Source organism: Oryctolagus cuniculus, chromosome 2, assembly GCF_051225735.1.
Source record: "Oryctolagus cuniculus isolate XC-2025 breed Fujian yellow rabbit chromosome 2, ASM5122573v1, whole genome shotgun sequence".
Lineage (NCBI taxonomy): Eukaryota > Metazoa > Chordata > Mammalia > Lagomorpha > Leporidae > Oryctolagus > Oryctolagus cuniculus.
Genome location: NC_142868.1, coordinates 170,604,729 through 170,625,309, shown reverse-complemented (window position 1 = coordinate 170,625,309; position 20,581 = coordinate 170,604,729). Strand labels below are relative to the sequence as shown.

General features: G+C 45.1%; 1 protein-coding gene across 1 annotated transcript in view; it reads left to right on the top strand.

Moving 5' to 3' along the window:
• Nucleotides 1–940: 940 nt before the first annotated feature.
• QPCT (glutaminyl-peptide cyclotransferase) overlaps nucleotides 941–20,581 on the top strand; it is a 48,256-nt gene continuing 28,615 nt past the window's right edge. Inside the window, exon 1 of the mRNA XM_008254537.5 lies at nucleotides 941–1,291. Coding sequence (XP_008252759.3) covers nucleotides 1,172–1,291 — 120 coding nt within the window. The 5' untranslated portion in view covers nucleotides 941–1,171. The remainder of the gene's footprint in view (nucleotides 1,292–20,581) is intronic.

Here is a 20,581-nt window from a genome sequence, read left to right as displayed (position 1 = left end):
ACCAGAAACCTACAGTTGAAATGATGTGTGTGTGTGTGTGTGTTTTAGTTATAGCATTGCTTGAATAACAGTGACCTTGGACGCTACAGAGCAGTCATTTCTTGGTATTGCTCTGAATCTTGTCCCAGGACCACTCTCCCCATCCCCAAACTGAAGGATGCTCAAGTCCCTTATGTAAAAGGGTGCAATGGTGCAGTATTTGCATATAACCTAGGAAACCCTCCTCCCACTTTGGATCATCTCTGGATTGCTTAGCATATCTAGCACAAATGCTTTGTAAATGGTTGTTAGACTATATTGTCTCTATAATATCTATATAATGACAAGCAAAGAATGTGCTACCAGTGAAAAATATTGAACCTGTGGTTGTTTCAATTCCAGAGTGGGGAGCCTGTGGCTATGGAGGGCTGCTTTTGGCTTTTCCTTCTGGGGATCTGCATTGGCGGTGACTGCCCTCAGGCCACTGTGAATGTTTTACTTCTCATTGATTTCAGATAATCACTTCAATGGGAGTTTGCATGTAGTTGAGTATGATGCTCTTTCCTGTTAGGCAAAGCAACCACTTGTGGGGAGGAAAAAAAAAAAGGAACAGATAAGAAAGATGCGTGATTAGAGAGGAAATACTTTTCCCTGAGGATTCCAGCCGAGACTGTCTGTAGGGGTTCTCAGGTTTTCCGTCTGTAAGTGGAATTCGTGGTTAAATAAGGGAACGTGGGGAAACCCCCGAGGACAGTGCCTGGTGCAGAGTGTTCCGTAGATGTGGATTCTCTGTCCGCCCCTCGTTAAAGAGCTGGGGGCAAACTCTTCCTGACCTCCGGGTCTGACGGACCCTTCCTCTCCTTTCTACTCCATTGGAGATCATGAAAAAGCTCTCCCCTGTCTCTTCCTTCCTTCCGTTCTCTCCAAGACAAGGAAGCGGCCGTCTTTGTTCCTATGGATTCGGAAGCCTGTGTCACCCGGGGCAGCCCGGCCCGGTGCTTGGCTAAGGTCCGGGGGAGGAGGGCTGGGCTACGGCCTGCGCGGCGCAGCGCGGCGGGAGGCTACCCGGAGGCGATGGGGAGGCGGGCGCAGTCGACCCAAGGGTGGAGAAGGGGGAAGGCTAAGGACGCGCGTTCCCGGGCTCGTGACCGCCGGCAGCCGGGAGAACCGGCGCCCAGCCAGCCTTGGGGAGATGGCAGGCGGCGTGGACCTGCGAGTCGGGGGATCCCTCCACCTGCTGCTGGTGGTGGCCGTCCTGACCCTGACCGCCACGGGGGTCAGTCGAGGCGCCGCAGCCTGGACCGAGGAGAAGGTGAGGGACTGCTTTTGCGTGACTGTACCTGAGCGGCTCTGGCTCGGAGCGGGGACCCCGGGCCCACTCAGCGCCACCGAGGCAGAGCGGGAGGCGGGGCAGGGCTGCGGTTCGCGCCCCCGGCTCTGCGCACGGAAGAGTCGAGGCTCTGCGTCCTTGCCACGGAGCCAGGGCCGGCCTCGGGGTTGTGTTGGAGACGTCAGGGGGACCGGGTGATGTCACGGCCTCCCCTCGGCGGCGGTCTGACTGGGTTGCTGATGCTCGCAGGAAGCGTTCTCGCCGGCGGCGGCCGAGCCGGGAGGTGAGGGCGCACCGAGGCGCCGCCGCGCACCGAAGCCGGGCGAGGCCAGCGCTCTAGGCGCTCCCGCACGCCGGGGTGCGGGGTGCCCTGGGGGGTGTGCCCCCAGCTTCCAGGCTATGGCGTGCATGGATGCTCTTGGGGCGTGCAAGTTTCCCTGGAATCCCAGGATGGGTGCAAGGGATTAGTCTGATGTTTAAGGGGAGCAACTCAAGGTAGGGATTTTACTGAAGTCCTGCTTTACTTTAAAATTCTTGTTTTTCTTAAAAAAAAAAAAAAAAGGCGTATGCTGTTTTCAGAGAAATGTTACCTGGTTGCAGATGGAAATCTCATGTAACACGTTTAAGAAAACAGACATTTGCAAGTTCCCTCTGCGTGAGGTAAATAGGTTCGCAAATATTTCCTTTTCTTGTTGAACAGTTTTGAAATCATGTAATTGCCCAGGGCTTTTGGGAATGTGAATGCTCTTAGAATAAAATGGTTTAAAAGGAACCAAGAAAAGCAGCAAAGTCAAGGGTATACACTTGGACAATGTTATCCAACAGATCTCTGCAAGGCTCCCTGGATGCCTGTATTTACTCAGTCACTGAAACACAGGGCACACTGGGGAAAGTCCACTCCCACCCAGCCAGTCTGTGTAGGTGAGCAACCAACCTGAGTTCTCCGGAGCCATCCTTAATTAGCTCTACCCTAAAGGGCTCACTCACGCCCCTCATCGGGAAGCCTGAGCCAGGGAAAGTCAACTCAAGACTGACTTCATTATAGGAAAAACATCTTCCCAGGGGGTCCAGTGGGGTAACATCCAAGAAGAAAGACTTTGAGTTCCTGCACAAATGCTCTCCTTCTTCACTCAACCTTTCTGGTCGGAAATAGGCAAGGGAGTATAGAAAACCAGGATATGGAGCCACTCCAAACGTGTCTTTAGCATGCCTGGCAAAGAGGGGGAATAAACAAGATGGAAAGAGACTAAGCAGCTCTGAAGGGCACATTTGTAGGCAGGTGTAGACAGGGGGCACTTGTAGGTGGGAGAAAGTGTTGAAGTGTTGTGATCCCTTTTTTTTTTTTTTTTTTGACAGGCAGAGTGGACAGTGAGAGAGAGAGACAGAGAGAAAGGTCTTCCTTTGCCGTTGGTTCACCCTCCAATGGCCACTGCGGCCGGCGCTCTGCGGCCGGCGCACCACGCTGATACGATGGCAGGAGCCAGGTACTTATCCTGGTCTCCCATGGGGTGCAGGGCCCAAGCACTTGGGCCATCCTCCACTGCACTCCCGGGCCACAGCAGAGAGCTGGCCTGGAAGAGGGGCATCAGGGACAGAATCTGGAGCCCCAACCGGGACTAGAACCCGGTGTGCCGGCGCCGCAAGGCGGAGGATTAGCCTAGTGAGCCGCGGCGTCGGCCTTGATTCCTAAAATGTGTTAAACTCATGACAGTTTGACTGTTGAGAAATGCCTTTTAAAGCATGAATCCCCCTTTGTATTTATTTTTAGAAGCTTTGAATCTTTGTTCCATTGAGAAACTGACTACTTGGAAATGGTATAAACAAAGAGAATGGTGGAGTAAATGAAGACTGGCTGTGATGTTTCCTGATTTCGAGCTCCCTCTCCCCTTATTCTGTAGTCTTTCATAAAGTCTTCTGGGTGGCTAGCAAGCAGCCTGGGAGGTGGATCAGTCCACATTAAAAGACATGCTTTCCTGCTTTTGATGAGTTTGACTGTTTTAATGCTGTGAGATGTGCCCATGGTGCACTGGTCTGCCGACAGGTGAGGTGTGGCAAAGAAAGCGTTGATTTTGAAATCCATTTCTTTTGTTTTGAAATAAAGGCGTGCCTCTTTCAGTGGTGTGTAATATGAAAAACAGATCAACCCTGGTTCATGGCTGTGCTCAGAAGACTATGATGTGATTCTTATATTTCAAACCTGCCAATAATTTTTCCATAGAAGCAATATTACAAACTGTTTGACTTCCAGGTGGGCTTACAGATGGATGTTGAGGGGCATGGTCATCTGGGTACCATGAGTCTTACATATTCGTATAAGACCATCTCACTTGAACTCCACAGTACCCCTGTGTGGAGGCTATGCTCATCCCCAGATGAGGAAACTTGACCACCAGCCCACAGATGAGGAAACTTGACCACTATTACAACAGCAAGTTGAAGAACTAGGACTTGGTTTCATCCCTGATCTTTCCTTTCCTCTTCCACTCTCTTTCTAAGGTAGCAGTGCCCAGTTAGTGCTGGGGTGTGGGACTGGAGGAAGGCTGGAGGGTCAGAGGAGCTTACTTTTCTCTTAAGGGTCAGGGTGGTCCCAAATGGCATCCCAAAGCAGCTCATTTGTTTTCAGTCACTTCGCCTTTCTCATGCTCTGGTTTCCTCTTTCCTCCATCTCTTTCCATATCCCAAAATTAATTCTCCTGAATCCTGCCCCCACCCCATTCCCAGCCCTGTTCCTCCAGGACAGGCCCATTCCTTGGGCGCAGCATTGTCAAGCAGCTGCCGAAGGGAATCTCATGGAATCTGTCCTCCCTTAGGGGTGAGTGACTGATGGCTTTTAAAGGGTTTCGCATGTCTTTAAGAGGACATTAGCTCCCATAAACTAAAAATCCTGCTTCTATTCCAGCTTCCTAATTATAAAGTTAACATGTGCTCTCTTTGAAAATACAGCAAAGAATACTAAAAGGAAAACTAATGTCATCCACTATACTCTCGTGTGTATTTACATTTATAGAGAAAGATCTCATCAGTTTTCATGAGGTATTAATGAGTTAGTCCATGTGAAGCACACAGCAACAATGCCTGGCTTATGGTAAATGCTCAGCAAATGGCAATTATTTTAAAATAAAAACACATGAATATTTCCTACTAGAGATCTGCAGCATAGTCAGTGTTACGTCTTGCTGTGTTGCTCAATAGTACAAGTATTACCTTATGCCAATACATAAATACAATTTATACAATACATACATATACATACATACACAATAAAATACATACATACAATTCATTGCAAGCATCATTTGGTGATTGCAAAGTCATCTCATTCTGTAATTTATTTCCTTATTCTTGAATGTTTTGGTTATTTCCAAATGCTCTTTACTCTAGAGCGAATACCCAGTGTATTTTAATGGGAAGTCTCTGACTTCATTGTGATGAAAGTGGGGGTGCAAGGGAAGAGGTTTTGAAGAGATGAGCCACATCCGGGAGTGCTGGCCTCACTGAGGGGTCATTCTCCAGGGTGGGCACTGGCAAGCTGTCCACTGCTCGCTCTAGCGCTTCCTGTTGTTTTGCTTCTTGAAGCCATGTGTACTCTAAAAGTCCTTAGGGTTTCCCACCTTCATGGCTTGATGGGTCTGTAACCATCTACTCTTTGACCCTGCCTGATTCTTATGGAGACCCCAAGGCTTGGACAAGGAGATCAGAATGGGCTGGGTGTTAGTAGAAAGAGAAACACAAATGTCATTTTGGGGCCTCTTCCATCTGGTAATAAATATTGTGACATGCATTTCATAAATGAGGAATCTGTTCTTTTCTTTTAAGATTTATTTATTTATTTGAAAGTCAGAGCTACAGAGAGAGAAAGAGGGAGAGTCAGACAGAAATCTTCCATCTGCTGATTCACTTCCCAAATAGCCACAAAGGCCAGGGCTGGGCCAGGCCTAGGCCAGAAGTCAGGAGCTTCATCCAGGTCTCCCAGATGGCTGGCAGGGGCCCTCACACTTGGGCCATCTTATGCTGCTTTCCTCAGCCCATTAACAGGGAGCTGAATTGGAACTGGAGTGGCACCCATATGAGATGCCACTGTCACAGGTGGTGGTGGTGGCTTTACCTGCTACGCCAGCCCCGAGGAACCTTTTCTTAGACACAACTAATAACAGAGAAAGCTGTGATTTGACCCTAAATGATTGTGTTTCAAGCCTGCACTGTTCTGTTTTTAAGCAGAGGGTCATTGGGTTTTAAAAAGACAGACGTTATCTTACTCAGTTCCCAACTCTTTCCCAGTGGCTTTCGTAATGTCAGTGGCTGAGCTGAATTTGTAGGTGGGCAGAGGTGTTAACCCGAAGACTCTCAGGGAAGCAGTCATTTGAGTGGAAGCCAGACCTGATCTGGCTGCACTCCTGTAATGATCTCTCTTTAATTCAATGGTTTGGAGCCTCAAATCCCCCTGCAAGGTGGGCCAGTTCACAAATTATGTAATTAAAACCCCCTCTTGTCTGGCACCATGAGATAAGCCTAGAAGAGAGGCTTCAGGATATCTGGTTCACACCTTTTGAGCTGAAAGATTCTAGTCACCCAGAGCAGACTGATTGTCCTTTTCTACCTGGATAAAAAGAGGAGGCAGGGGCTGTAACAGAGCCCCATTCCTCTGAGACTGCCCGCGCCAATAGAAAATTGTCAACAAGATGATCGAGGTTTCGCTGAAATCATCCTAGAATAAACCGGAGTTCCCACTGAGCACTGGGCTCAACACTTTGCCTTCGTTACTCTCTTCCTGTTGAGACCGCACGTTCTTCCCAACTTTCTCCTCATGCTCATTGCTCTCATCTAAACATAGATCTTTGTATTTATTGAGTTCTGAGAAAAAGACTCCTTAATAACCGAAGGCAGTTGTGGGCATATGGAAGCCTGCATCCTAATACTGAAGTACTTGGGTTCAAACTGACTGTGCTCCTGTTCCTCCCTTTTGCTAATGTGCACCCTGGGAGGCTGCAGTGATGGCTGGGTCACTGCAGCCCTTGCAGGAGGCCTGGATTGGGTTTCCAACTCCTGGCTTCTGCTTTGCCCACTCCCAGCTCTTGTGGGCATTTTAGGAATGATCAGCAGACGGGATTTCTCTGTGTGACTGTCTCTAGGCCACTCAAATAAATAACTGAAATGTGTGCTAGTGAGATTGGGAGAGTCAGATGCTTTCCCATGCAGAGCTTTAGTGAATGAAGGGCCTAAGTGATGAACTGGGGGGTTGTTTCCTGTTCTCTGTGCTTTACCAATGGGGAATCATTTTTAAAAATATTTTATTTATTTATTTGAGAGGTAGAGTTACAGACAGAGATGAGGAGAGACAGAGAGAAAGGTCTTCCATCTGCTGGTTCACTCCCCAAGTGCCTGCAATGGCTGGAGCTAGGCTGATCAGAAGCCAGGAGCCAGGAGCTTCTTCTACCACATGGTGCAGGGACTGAAACACTTGAGCTGTTTTCTGCTGCCTTCCCAGGCCATAACAGAGAGCTGGAGCAGGGGCCAGTGCTGTGGCATAGCAGGCAAAGCTTCTGCCTGCAGTGTCGGCATCCCATATAGGTGCCGGTTCTAGTCCCAGCTGCTCCATTTCTGATCCAGCTCTCTGCTATGGCCTGGGAAAGCAGTAGAGGATGACCCAAGTCCTTGGGCTCCTGCACCTGCATGGGAGACCTAGTAGAAGCTTTTGGCTCTTGGCTTCGGGTCGGCCCAGCTCTTGGCTCTTGGCTTCCGGTCGGCCCAGCTCTGACCATTGTGGCCATTTGGGAAGTAAATCAGTGGATGGAAGATCTCTCTTTCTCTGCCTCTCTGTAACTCTGCCTTTCAAATAAATCCATAAAATCTTTAAAAAATAGCAAAAAAACAAAAACAAACAAACAAAAAAAACAAAAAGTGGAGCAGCTGGGACACAAACTGGTACCCGTATAAGATGTCTACACTACAGGCAGAGACTTAGTCCACTATGCCACAGCACTGGCCCCTATAGGGAAGCATTTATCTCTGTGACTACAAGGACATTTTTGCTCCCAGAGAGGAAGGGGGGGCAGGGAGCAATTTACTGAAGTATCTTTATGAGATGGTTGAGCCCAGAAGGTAGGAGCAACATTTGTCTGCTGAAATCACCCTTTATTCATCCTCAAAGCATTTTTTGGTGCTAGCTGTCAGACAGGTCTCATCCATAATATCTCTTAGTTAGAGATGCTGAAGGGCTATTTATTTTGTTTATTTTTTCTTCAATTTTTTTAAGTTTTAAAGATTTTATTCAGTGAGAGAAATGCGTAGGAGAGTGAGGACTTTATCTAAGGGAGAAAGAAAAGCCTAGAAATTAAGCTGGGATCCCTGTCAAGCAGAGAGCATGCCAGATACCAGCCACATGCAGCAAGTGTGCAGGCAGGGAGCAGGTGGCCCCAAGGCCAGCAAGGGCAGCAAAGACAATAAGGGCAGGAAAAAAAAAAAAAAAAAAGGGCTGGGCCCACCATGTCCCAGGCCTTTTATCCACATCCAAAGGGGAGTGGTTATGTAGCCTGATTGGCAGGTGGGCATACAGGTGGGGTCAGGTAGGGGCATAAGATCGCACAGGAGCATGGTGAAGGCATGGCCTTCCAGTCTTCAGTCTTTTAAGAACCCTTTCCAGCTTGTATAAGTCACCTATGTAAACATGACCTTGATTTGCTCACTGTGAACCTGAGGGGAGTGTCCGCAGTGGCCAGGTAGACTCCAGGGTAGAGCAACAGACAGCAAATACAAAAGGAGCCACTGGTCAAATGGTCCTTGACACAGGAGTTCTTTTTTTTTGACAGGCAGAGTAGACAGTGAGAGAGAGAGACAGAGAGAAAGGTCTTCCTTTTGCCGTTGGTTCACCCTCCAATGGCCACCACGGCTGGCACGCTGTGATGGGCGCGCTGCGCTGATCTGAAGGCAGGAGCCAGGTACTTTTCCTGGTCTCCCACGGGGTGCAGGGCCCAAGCACTTGGGCCATCCTCCACTGCACTCCCGGGCCACAGCAAAGAGCTGGCCTGGAAGAGGGGCAACCGGGAAAGAATCCGGTGCCCCGGCCAGGACTAGAACCCGGTGTGCCGGCCCCGCTAGGTGGAGGATTAGCCTTTTGAGCCGTGGTGCCGGCCAGGAGTTCTTGATTGTCATAGTGACTACCCTGGGCCGACCCAGTTCCAAGTCATCAAAAGTATCAACTCTTAGAACTTCAAAAAGAACAAAACCCACTAACATTGAACTACAGTACTTCTTGGCCCATTGCTATACATGGCAACCCATCTCTTCCATCTTTATACTTGTGCATTTAATTTGGTATTTATGACAGAAAAAATATGCCCACTTTGCTTTGTTATTATGTAAACAGTCTTAGAGAAGACAGTTTTAGAAGGATAGCTTTCCTTATTTGGCGAGTTTGCCTAACATTATTGAACGTTCAATGTTAAACCAAGACCTGTGTAGCCCTGGGGGTGAGCAAGTAGAAAACAAGACAGATAGTTCTAGCCCTGTGACAGCTTGTCTGAACTATAGACAGCAGACTAGTAAATACACAAAGAAGTGGTCTCCAAGCTACAACTAAAGTGAGCAGCGGTTGGCCAGATAAAGAGGAAGGGAAACATCCTGTAAAGCAAAAGGCCCTGCAGATGCCAAGGCCCATGGGGGCGGGGCTTCAGAGTGCTTTGTACCTGGCCGGTCAGCTGCCTGGGCGACCGAAGCATGGGAGAGAAGGGGCCAGCATGTACTGACTGAGGCTTGTGAGGCGCAGGAGAGACCAGACAGGCTCCTGTTGGGTGGTTAAGTAATAATTAACCATGGCAGCCTTCTGAGCTCTTGCCTCCGTTGTCTACTTTCCCTTCTCCCATTTCTTTTTTTTTTTTTTTGCCAGTCTTATTTTTTTTATTTAATAAATGTAAATTTATAAAGTGCAACTTTTGCATTGTTGTGGCTTTTCCCCCCATAACCTCCCTCCCACCCACAGCCATCTCATCTCCCACTCCCTCTCCCATCCCACTCTTCATCAAGATTCATTCTCAATTACCTTTATATACAGAAGATCAACTTAGTACATACTAAGCAAAGGTTTCAACAGACTGCACCCACACAACTGCACAAGATATAGAGTACTGTTCAACTAGTAGTTTTACTGTTAATTCTAATAGTAAAACACATTAAGGACAGAGATCCTACGTGGGGAGCAGGTGCACAGTGACTCCCGTTGTTGATTTAACAATTGACACTCTTATTTATGATGTCAATAATCACCCGAGGCTCTTGCCATGAGCTGTCAAGGCTATGGAAGCCCCTTGAGTTCACCAACTCTGAACTTATTTAGTCAAGGCCATATCACAGTGGAGGTTCCTTCCTCCCTTCAGAGAACGGTGCCTCCTTCTTTGATGGCCCGTTCTTTCTGCTGGGATCTTGTTCACCGAGATCTTTCCTTCAGGTTGTTTTTGCCACAGTGTCTTGGCTTTCCATGCCTGTGAGACTCTCATGGGCCTCTTAACCAGATCCAAATGCCCCAAGGGTTGATTCTGAGGCTGGAGTGCTGTTTAGGGCATTTGCCATTCTATGAGTCTGCTGTGCATCCTGCTTCCCCCACAGGATCATTCTCTCCCTTTAATTCTATCCTTCATTATTTGCAGACACTGGTCTTATTTGTGAAATCTCTTCGACACTTAACCTATCTTTTTGATCAGTTATGTACTTAAACTTATCACTTTAACAAGTGAGATGGCATTGGTACATGCCTCCTTGATAAGATTGAATTGGAATCCCCTGGCGCATTTCTAGCTCTACCATTGGAGGTAAGTCCCAGTGAGCATGTGCCGACCTGTATATCTCCTCCTTCTCTTATTCCCACTCTTATATTTAACACAGATCACGTTTCTGTTAATTTTAAATGCCTAAGAATAATTGTGTATTAATTACAGAGTTCAATCAATGGTATTAGGTAGAACAAAACAACAACAACAACAAAAAATACTAAAAGGAATAAAATAGTAAGTTGTTCTTCAACAGTCAAGACAAGGGCCTATCAAGTCATTGTGTCTCATAGTGTTCTTTTCACTTCAATGGGTTTCCTTTTAGGTGCTTGGTTAGTTGTCATTGATCAGGAGTAAAAAACAATGAAATCCGGTCATTTGCAACAAAATGGAGGAATCTGGAAAATATCATGCTGAGTGAAATAAGCCAGTCCAAAAGGGACAAATATCGTATGTTCGCCCTGATCCGTGACAACTAACAGAGCTCCCATTTCTTTTGTCTTCTAGCTTCAGCTTTTTTTATTACGTCAGGACTTAGACCCTGGACATACCAAGTAATTTAAAGGCTGTGGTGACAAATCCATGAAGGAAATCGATTTGTAAGGTGTAGTACTGGTAAACAAACAGACACTGTCAAATATTGAGGCACAGCATTAATATTCAGGAGTATACCGGAAATACATAATTGAGGTAGAGGAGAGCAAGCATGGGGTTTGGAACCAAAAGGGTAGGGTGGTTTCATGAATTTACCTGTAACTTTCCTGAAACTTTGGGAAATCAGCTGGTTTCCATGAACCTTAGTTTCCATTGAAATAAATCAAGGAGGCTGGACTAGGTCATCTCTAAGTGGCTTTTCCGGCTGCAACACTCTGTACCTCTCTAGTGATTGATAGCAAGGAATAATAGTACCAACACCTATTTACTATGACAGTTTACGTGTATTAGCACACTCAGGTATAATTGCCCTAGGATGTAGGTGTTATTTCCTCTACTCTGTAGATGAGGAAATTGAGCATTAATTGAGCAGCCCGGTCAGGATCACAGCTAGTCAGTGGCAGGGTGCTGAGTAGAAAGCAGAGTTGAGAGGATATGTCTGATTCAACAGCCCATGGATGCTCTTTGTGTGATTAGTGCTTGACTACGACAATGAGGCATCTCAAAGTGCAGATAAGTATAAGTAATTAAGCAATAGGCATTCTCTAATTCCAGTTTCTCATCAGCCACATGGAGTGGTTCACATGGAGTGAAAACACCCACGTGATTAAACATATTCAACTAAGGCTGGCCCTGAACGAAACTGTAAAATAGTTAAGGCACTTTCAATTTCTGGTTTTCATTCCAAAGAATGCAATATTTTTATGTGACCCTCATCATTCCCCTTAGGGAAGAAATCATCTGATGAACCACTCACTTCCCTTTGAGGAGGAGTAACACATTCTTTCATTGAGTGTTTGATAAACATGTGATAAATGAATGATTCATCAATGCTAGTATCATAAGAAAATGCAGCATGTGTTAAGTCATATCCAAGATATATCCTGTTTAGTTAGTTTTTTGATTGACATGAAGCTATTAATGTATATTTATGGGGTAAAAATCTAATGTTCTGATAGGTGCCCACTTGGTGTAATCATTGAATTAGAGTAACTAGCACAACCATCACCTGGAAGATCTATCATGCCTTTGTGGTAAACAAAAATCCAAACTCTCTCCTATTTTGCACTGTACAGTATATTATTATAACCTGTAGCCATCCTGCTCTGCCATAGAAGACCAGATCTGATTCCTCCTATCTAACATTGTGCCCACTTACTGACCTCTGTCCATTCCATCAACTCCTTCCCCCTCCCTATCATCTGGTAACCACTGTTCTACTCTGAACCTCTATGAGCTCAGTTGTTTTGGAGTCCACATATAAGAGGGATCATGTGGTATTTGCCTTTCTGTGCATGACTTATTTCATTGAACATAATGCCCTTTGGTCCATTTAAACTTTTTTTTTAATGGTTGAATAGTATTACGTTATGTGCTATATACCACATTTTCTTTATCCATTCACGTGTTGGTGGACATGTAGGCTGATTGAATATATTGACTATTGTGAATAGTGCTACAGTAAACATGGGAGTATAGATGTTGCTTTGACAGACATTGTCTCAATGATTTAATTTCTTTGGATATGTACCTAATAAAAGATTAGCTCTATTTTTAATTTTTAAAAGGATGTTGATCAACTTTATGACAACAATTTTGGCAACTTATGTGGAACACACATATTTCTTCAAAAATAAAAATTCAGGGACTGACATCATGGCATGAGGAGTTATGCTGCTGCCTGTGATGCTGGTAGCCCATATGGGTGCCCGTTTGAGTCCCAGCTGCTTCACTACTGATCCAGCTCCCTGCTAATGCACCTGGGAAAGCAGCAGAAGATGGACCAAGTAGTTGGACCCCTGTACCCACATGGGAGACCTGGATGAAACTCCTGGCTCCTGGCTTCAACCTGGCCCAGCCCCAGCCATTGAGGCCATCTAGGGAGTGAACCAGCAGGTGGATTACCTGTGTCTCTCTCTGTCTCTCCCTGTCTCTCTGTAACTCTGCCTTTCAAATAAATAAAATAAATAAAATAAATCTTATTTTTCTTTACTTTGGTTTTTGTTTTGTTTTGTTTCATTTTTTTTTCTTGACAGGCAGAGTAGACAGTGAGAGGAGAGAGAGAGACAGAGAGAAAGGTCTTCCTTTTTCCATTGCTTCACCCCCCAATGACCGCGCTGATCCAAAGCCAGGAGCCAGGCACCCCTCCCAGTCTCCCATGCGGGTGCAGGGCCCAAGCACTTGGGCCATCCTCCACTGCACTCCCAGGCCACAGCAGAGAGCTGGCCTGGAAGAGGAGCAACCAGGACAGAATCTGGCACCCCAACCGGGACTAGAACCCGGTGTGCCTGTGCCGCAGGTGGAGGATTAGCCTATTGAGCTGCGGCGCCAGCCAATAAAATAAATCTTAAAAAAAAACACCATAAATTCAGAAAACTGACATGGAAAGAAGTTTGCATAGCCTATATATATTCAAGAAATTGAATTTATTTTTAAAATCTTTTTAGAGACAACTAAAGATGTAATTAGTTTAACTGATGAAATCTGCTGAACATTTAAAGAAGAAATAGTAACATAATAATGTGCTCTTTTCAAAAATAGAGAAGGTGCAACTATTTTGAACTCATTTTGAGAGACAAACATAACCCTCATATAAAAATTTAAGGAATCAAAAATTTTACAGAACTGTGGTCTTCATTATTACAGGTGAAAAAAATGCTTAAATAAATACATAGTTAATTCAATCCACAGTAAAATGTGAATCATTCATTTTTCTTCTTTTTCTCTTTTGTATATTTGCTCTACTAATGAGATATGTACTTTCATGTGTTTTCATGGTGGTAGTTACCATCATTTTGCTGTTTCAAAAGATTTATTTCTTTACTTGAAAGGGAAGTTACAGAGAGAGAGAAAGGGAGAGACCAAGAGAAAGATCTTCCATCCAGTGGGTCACTTCCTAATGATTGCAATGCCTGAAGCTGGGCTAGTCCAAAGTTAGGAGCCAGGAACCTCTTCTGGGTCTCCCACATGGGTGTTAAGGGCCCAAACACTTGGGTCTTCTTTTGCTGCTTTCCCAGGCAAATTAGGAGGGAGCTCGATTGGAATTAGAGCAGCTGGGACACTAACCAGCACCCATATGGGATTCTGGTGTCACAGGCTGTTTCTTTACCTACTATGCCACAATGCTGTCCCCCCCACCATCATTTCACTTCTAATGTAGGATTCCCTTAAGCTTTTCTTGTAGGGCCAATCTGGTAGTGATGAATTCCTTCAATTTTAGCTTGTCATTGAAAGCCTTTGTTTCTCCTTCATTTCTGAAGGATAGCTTTACTCGATATATTATTCTTGGCTGTAATTTTTTTTATTGAGACTTTGAATGTTTTATTCCATTGTCGCCTGGTCTGTAATGTTTCTGCTGAGAAGTCTGCCATTAACCTAGTGGGGAATCCCTTATAAATGACTTGTTCCTTTCAGAACTCTCTTTTTGTCTTGTGTTTTTGACAATTTGTGTCGCTCCCCCTCTTCGTGGAGGAACGACACTAAACCCTGCCTAGGCTTCATATCCGAGTCACGGCACCATTATGTTGCTCCCCCTCTTCGTGGAGGAACAACACAGGACCCTGTGCTGTTCTTTTGTCTGCTCGGCCCTCCCCGGGTTTGCTGCTGGTTGTTCCCGGGTTGGCTACCGACCCTTCCACCTCCGTGGAAGGGCGGTTCCCCCTGCCACTTTCCCCACTTCCGCGGGGGAGCGGCACACCGCCGGCCGGCTCTCTTGGGGGCTGCACAGGTGTTCCTCTTAGATGTTCCCCTTAGATGTTCCCAGTGCATGTTGTCTCTCTCCTCCTTTATAGTCCTCTTCCACCAATCCCAACTCTGCTACCCACACGCCGAGTATGCTGCCCTCCTCCAATCAGGAGCAGGTCCTGCTGTTTATTGGTTGAACTGGAGGCAGCTGTGTAGAAGCTGTTTCTCCCTTCTCAGCGCCATATTGTGGGAGAGCAGATGCACAGAATAAGTCTTAATTCCAGTAACTTAGTCTAGTCCGAGTAGCTCCCCACAGATCCCCCTTTCTTTTTATTTTTGGCGTTGATACGCGCCTGTCTTCGGTGCCCCGCGGCACACACTCTGCTCTGCTTGCTAGAGTTGCCCACAGGTGCTTACAAGCCCTACCAATCAGGCAAACCGAATCTGGGTCCTCTCTTCACCATGTTGTGAGGAGGTTTTTAGGCGCTGATGCGTGCCTGTGTTCGGTGCCCTGCAGCGCATGCTCTGCTCTGCTAGAACTGCCTGCAGGTGCTTACAAGCCCTATTAGGCAAACTGAATCCAAGCCTTCTCATTGCCGTATTGTGGGGAGACTTATTGGTGTTGATTCGTGCCTATCTTCGGTGACCTGCAGCTCATACTCTGGTCGAGCTGCCTGCTGGTGCTTATCGCCTTACTAATCAGGCAGACCGAATCCAAGCCTTCTCATTGCGGTATTGTGGGGAGACTTATTGATGTTAATTCGTGCCTGTCTTCGGTGACCTGCGGCGCATAAGCTGCTAGCCGCCCACAGGTGCTCACCACCTCCTTAATCAGGCAGACCGAATCCAAGCTCTCTCATTGCCATGTTGAGGGGAGGCCTTATTTTTCTCTATTTCTCTATCTCCGGGCATTCCTATCTCTCCCATTTTACTTCTATCTGCCAGCATTCCTATTTCTCTCATTTTACTTCTAAATTTCTGTTTCTCTTATCCCTGCGGCTTCCCGGTGCCCGCCCCGAGGCTGCTTCTCGGCGGCTTCCCGGCTCTGGGCCGCTTCAGCCCGCGCCTCTCTCATCTGCGTGGCTTCCCGGCTTCGCGCGCGCACTCCGCGGTCTCCGCGCCCCTTCGCGTCCGCACCACGGCCTCGCACTAGCCCCACGTTCCCTATCTATTCACGCCTCGTGCTCTCTCTGCACGCGGCGTCTTCCGCGAGTCACACAGCGTAGCTTACGTTTCCGCCACCACTGGTATTCAATCTAAGTTCCCCGGGCTAACCTGGCGAATTCAATCCAGCTCACGTCTGCGCCCTTCGGCTTGGCTTCCCGTCCTTTGCTCCCCAGGCTAATCTGACGGATTCCAACCTGGCGGCCCATGTCTAGCTTCTTGCCTTTTGTTCCCCGGGCTGACTTGAAGAATCGCAAGCTGGCTTACGTTTCCGCCTCGGCCTGCCCCCCGCGGCTTCAATTTCCCTAACATTTTTCTCTACCCGGTATATTTCCCTAAGTTTTCTTCCAACAATATTCCTCCCTCATTTCTCCTGGCTTCTCCCCACAGTCCGTATCCGAGTCTGTTTGTTCTAGCTTTCACTTTCGCTTTCGACCTTAGAGATTTCTCCCAGCTTCCCCCCGTAGTCCGTATCCGAGTCTATGCCTACCTAGGCTTTCAATAGCTTCTTCCGGCACCTTTTTCGTCCGGCTTTTCCCTAGGCTCTTTGCTAGTCTCTCTCTCCGGTATTTTCCCACTTCTTCCCGTTTCTTCCCTCCTAGGTTTCCTATCCGAGTCACGGCACCATTATGTCGCTCCCCCTCTTCGTGGAGGAGCGACAATTTGATTTTTTTTTTTTTTGACAGGCAGAGTGGACAGTGAGAGAGAGAGAGAGAGACAGAGAGAAAGGTTTTCCTTTTGCCGTTGGTTCACCCTCCAATGGCTGCCGCGGCTGGTGCACTGCGGCCGGCGCATTGCGCTGATCCGAAGCCAGGAGCCAGGTGCTTCTCTTGGTCTCCCATGGGGTGCAGGGCCCAAGGACTTGGGCCATCCTCCACTGCACTCCCGGGCCATAGCAGAGAGCTGGCCTAGAAGAGGGGCAACCGGGACAGAACCCGGCGCCCCGACCGGGACTAGAACCCAGTGTGCCGGCGCTGCAAGGCAGAGGATTAGCCTATTGAGCCATGGCGCCGGCCGACAGTTTGATTCTACCATGACTCAGAGAGGATTTACTGTTGTTGTTGAATCCATTGAAGATCCTGTGGGCTTCCTGGACCTAAATGTCCATGTTGTTACTAAGATTTGGAAACTTCTCTGCTATTATTTATTGAACAGGTTTTCTATAACTTTCTACCTTTTCTTCTCCTGAAGCACCCATTTGTGAATGCTTGCTCACTTAACGGTGTCTCTTGAGTCTTGAAGGCTTTCCTTTAAATTTTTTTCTTTTTAAAAATTGTCCAAATTATTATTTCCAAAGGCTGTATTCAAGCCCAGAAATTTTTTCTTATGCTTGCCCAAGTCTTCTGTTAAAGTTCTTAGTTGTATTTTTTTAACTTAATTTGTTGAGTTCTTTAGCCCCAGAATTATGATTTTTAAAAATCTCTTTGCTAAATTTCTGATTCATATCATGAATTATTTTCCTAATGTCATTAAATTGTCTGTATTATCTTGTATCTTACTCAGCTTACTTAAAATTATTCTTTTGTATTCTTTTCAAAAGATTTATTCATTTATTTGAAAGGCAGAGTTACAGGGGGAGTGGGGAGAAACAGAGAGAGGGACAGAGATATCTTCCATCCACTGGTTCAGTCCTCAAATGGCCGTAATAGCTGGAGCTGGGCTGGTTCAAAGTCAGGAGCCAGGAGCTTCTTCTGGTCTCCCATGTGGGTGCAGGGGCCCAAGTACTTGGGCCATTCTCTGCGGCTTTCCTATGCACATTAATAGGGAGCTAGATCAGAAGTGAAGCAGCCAGGCACCAAATCAACACCTAAATGGGATACTGGTGCTATAGGTGGCAGCTTTACCTGCTATGCCACAGCACTTTCCTGTGAATTCTTTTTTTATTATTTCAGCTAATTTTTATTTACCGAATATAAATTTATGCAAAAATATATGTTCCTTCATTTAATCAATGGTAATAAGTACTTTGGAAATTTATGTTCATTAAATAAAAGTTAAAAAAAACCTTATTAAACAGAAACAAAGCCTAAACATCATCACTTATATTTAAACAGAAATACAGATCATTCAAAGTATATGAACATAGAACACAAAATGTAGTTTTTTACTTAAGCAGTTACATGAATGAGACTGTTTTTAAGTTTATTCTCTGACAACTCCATTTTCACCATTGAACAAATTGTAGTTGAATTAACAGTAGTAAAAATGTGAAAAATTCAAATTTAAACATGAAAATATGGAACAATAAAGAAATAGCATGAAGTATTTCATTACCAAACAGATGAAAAATTTGTAAACATTCGGATACTTTCTGAGGCATATCAAAACACCTACATCAAAGTTGCATTCATTTGAGAGATATCAATATATGTTCAGTGCTGAGACTATTTGTAGCACTTACAGTATATACAAAGCAGCACTAGACTATGGTTCACATTTGAGAAGCACAGATTTATGGTTTATGCTATAATTTGCCAATTTAACATTGTAGCCAATGCTGTGACAAATACTCATTTCATATCTTTTTCTTCTGAAACTCAATAATCAAGTTATCATTTAAGCATATGAAATATTTGCCATGTCTTCTTCCTTACAATATTAAGTTCTAAAATTCAAATACTTTGTATCATGGAAACTTTACCTGGCTGTACAAAGGCTCCCAAATACAGTACAGTCATAAAATTTCTTCTTTGTAAATTCCATTAATTTATAGTTATTTTAGTACAGATAAATGCAGGACACTACTCCAGATTATTGGGCAACAAAAATGTCAGTGTGTCACTATCTATTTAAGGACGAGCACATTACAACCACAGCCATGGCAAGCAAATGCCCTCACAGGTCCTCCACTGCTTCCAGGGTTCCTTTCCACATCACAGGAGCTGATTTAATGGATACTGTCAGGTCTCAGCCTATCTCTGAAAGTTCCTTTATTAAAAATTTTGAAATTTAACTAATGGAACATCTACAGTCTCAGTAATCTAGTTTTTTTCTTACTCTTCACTGCCTAGTTCAAATACAATATGTAATGTTTTAAATTTTTATAGACACCTTACTAAAATGATTAAAGGTATCTAAAATACCATTAGTGGGTAAAATATTAATCAAAAAATGATAGTAAGAGTATTTTTGAAAATATTTTTTCACAACTAGAGAAGCTATGAGATTCATAATGAACACAGATATAATGACACTTTAACCCTGTTGTTTTACAATATCAATAATGAGAGCAAATACATAACACAGAGAAAAGAAGAGCAGGATTTCAGGAGAAAAATCTAGTAAACACTTGAATTTTGGATGCCTCAAACACAAAACGGTTCACAATGCTTATAAGTACTGTCACTATTTTCATCCTTTAAGTGAAACTCAAATTTTTATTTCATTTCTAATTTTATCCAGAAATAAAAATGTTATTCATTACATAATATATTTTATCAATTTCACTTATCAAGTATTCAAATAATGCAAACCCAAGTATTTTGTTTTGTGGCAACAATACACTTATAGACTGAACTTCAAAGACAGGGAAAAGTTCATTTAAAATTATTGATACACTCTTCTTCTAAGACTGCGGCCGGTGCCATGGCTCACTTGGTTAACCCTCCGCCTGCGGTGCCGGCATCCCATGTGGGCACCGGATTCTAGTCCCGGTTGCTCCTCTTCCAGTCCAGCTCTCTGCTGTGGCCCGGGAGGGCAGTGGAGGATGGCCCAAGTGCTTGGGTACCTGCACCGGCATGGAAGACCAGGAGGAAGCACCTGGCTCCTGGCTTCGGATCGGCGCAGTGCTGGCCGTAGCAGCCATTTGGGGAGTGACCAAGGGAAGGAAGACCTTTCTCTCTGTTTCTCTCTCTCTCACTGTCTATAACTCCACCTGTCAAAAAACAAAAACAAACAAAAAAAACAAAACCTAAGACTTAACACTATAATCACACAAATGGTATGTAATAAGAGAAGAAAAAAAAGGAGATGGTTCATTATAATCAATGTCTTTTTTTAAAAAAGTTTCAAAAACAGATTGCCTTAATATGTGGCTAGATTCCCAGTAACAAGATATTCTGAAATCTAAGGAACTAAAGAAGGAAAACCAGAGTAAGTTCAATTTCCTTGCCGTTTTCCCATAAATGTTCCTGTTGTTTACTTTGGATTTCCTTTGTGCTTTTACTGGGAGGGAAATTTTCTGCCTTCACCTTCTTTCATAGTGATGATCATGTTTCTCTGTGTGTACATCCTTAAGCATCTTTTGTAAGGCCGATAAGTGGTGACAAATTCTTTCAATTTCTGTTTGTTATGGAAAGTCTTTATTTCACCTTCATTCATAAATGAGAGCTTTGCAAGGTACCGTATTCCGGGTTGACAGTTATTTTTTCTCTTAAGACTTGGACTTTGTCTCTCCATTCTCTCCTAGCCTGTAGGGTTTCTGATGAGAAGTCTATTTGGAGATCCTCTGAAAGTAATCTGGCGTTTCTCTTGTGCACATTTTTGAATATTTTATTTATTTATTTTTAAAAATTCATTCATTCATTTGAAAGTCAGAGTTACACAGAGAGAGAAGGAGAGGCAGAGAGAGAGAGAGAGGTCCTCCATCTGCCGGTTCACTCCCCAGTTGGCTGCAACAGCTGGAGCTGCACTGATCCAAAGCCAGGAAGCAGCACCTCCCTCTGGGTCTCCCTCGTGGGTGCAGGTGTCCAAGGACTTGGGCCATCCTCTACTGTTTTCCCAGGCCACAGCAGAGAGCTGGATCAGAAGTAGAGCAGAGCAGCCGGGACTCCAACCAGCTCCCATATGGGGTGCCGGCACTGCAGGTGGCGGCCTTACCTGCTATGCCACAGCACTGGCCCCTCTTTATGTTTTACTGTGGAGAATTTTACTACAACGTGTCATGGGGAAGATCTTTTCTGGCCATGTCTATTAGGAGTTCTGTGTGCTTCCTGTACTTGGATGTACCTTTCTTTCTCCAAATTAGAGAAGTTTTTTTTTTTTTTCTCTCTGTAATTATTTCACTACAAAG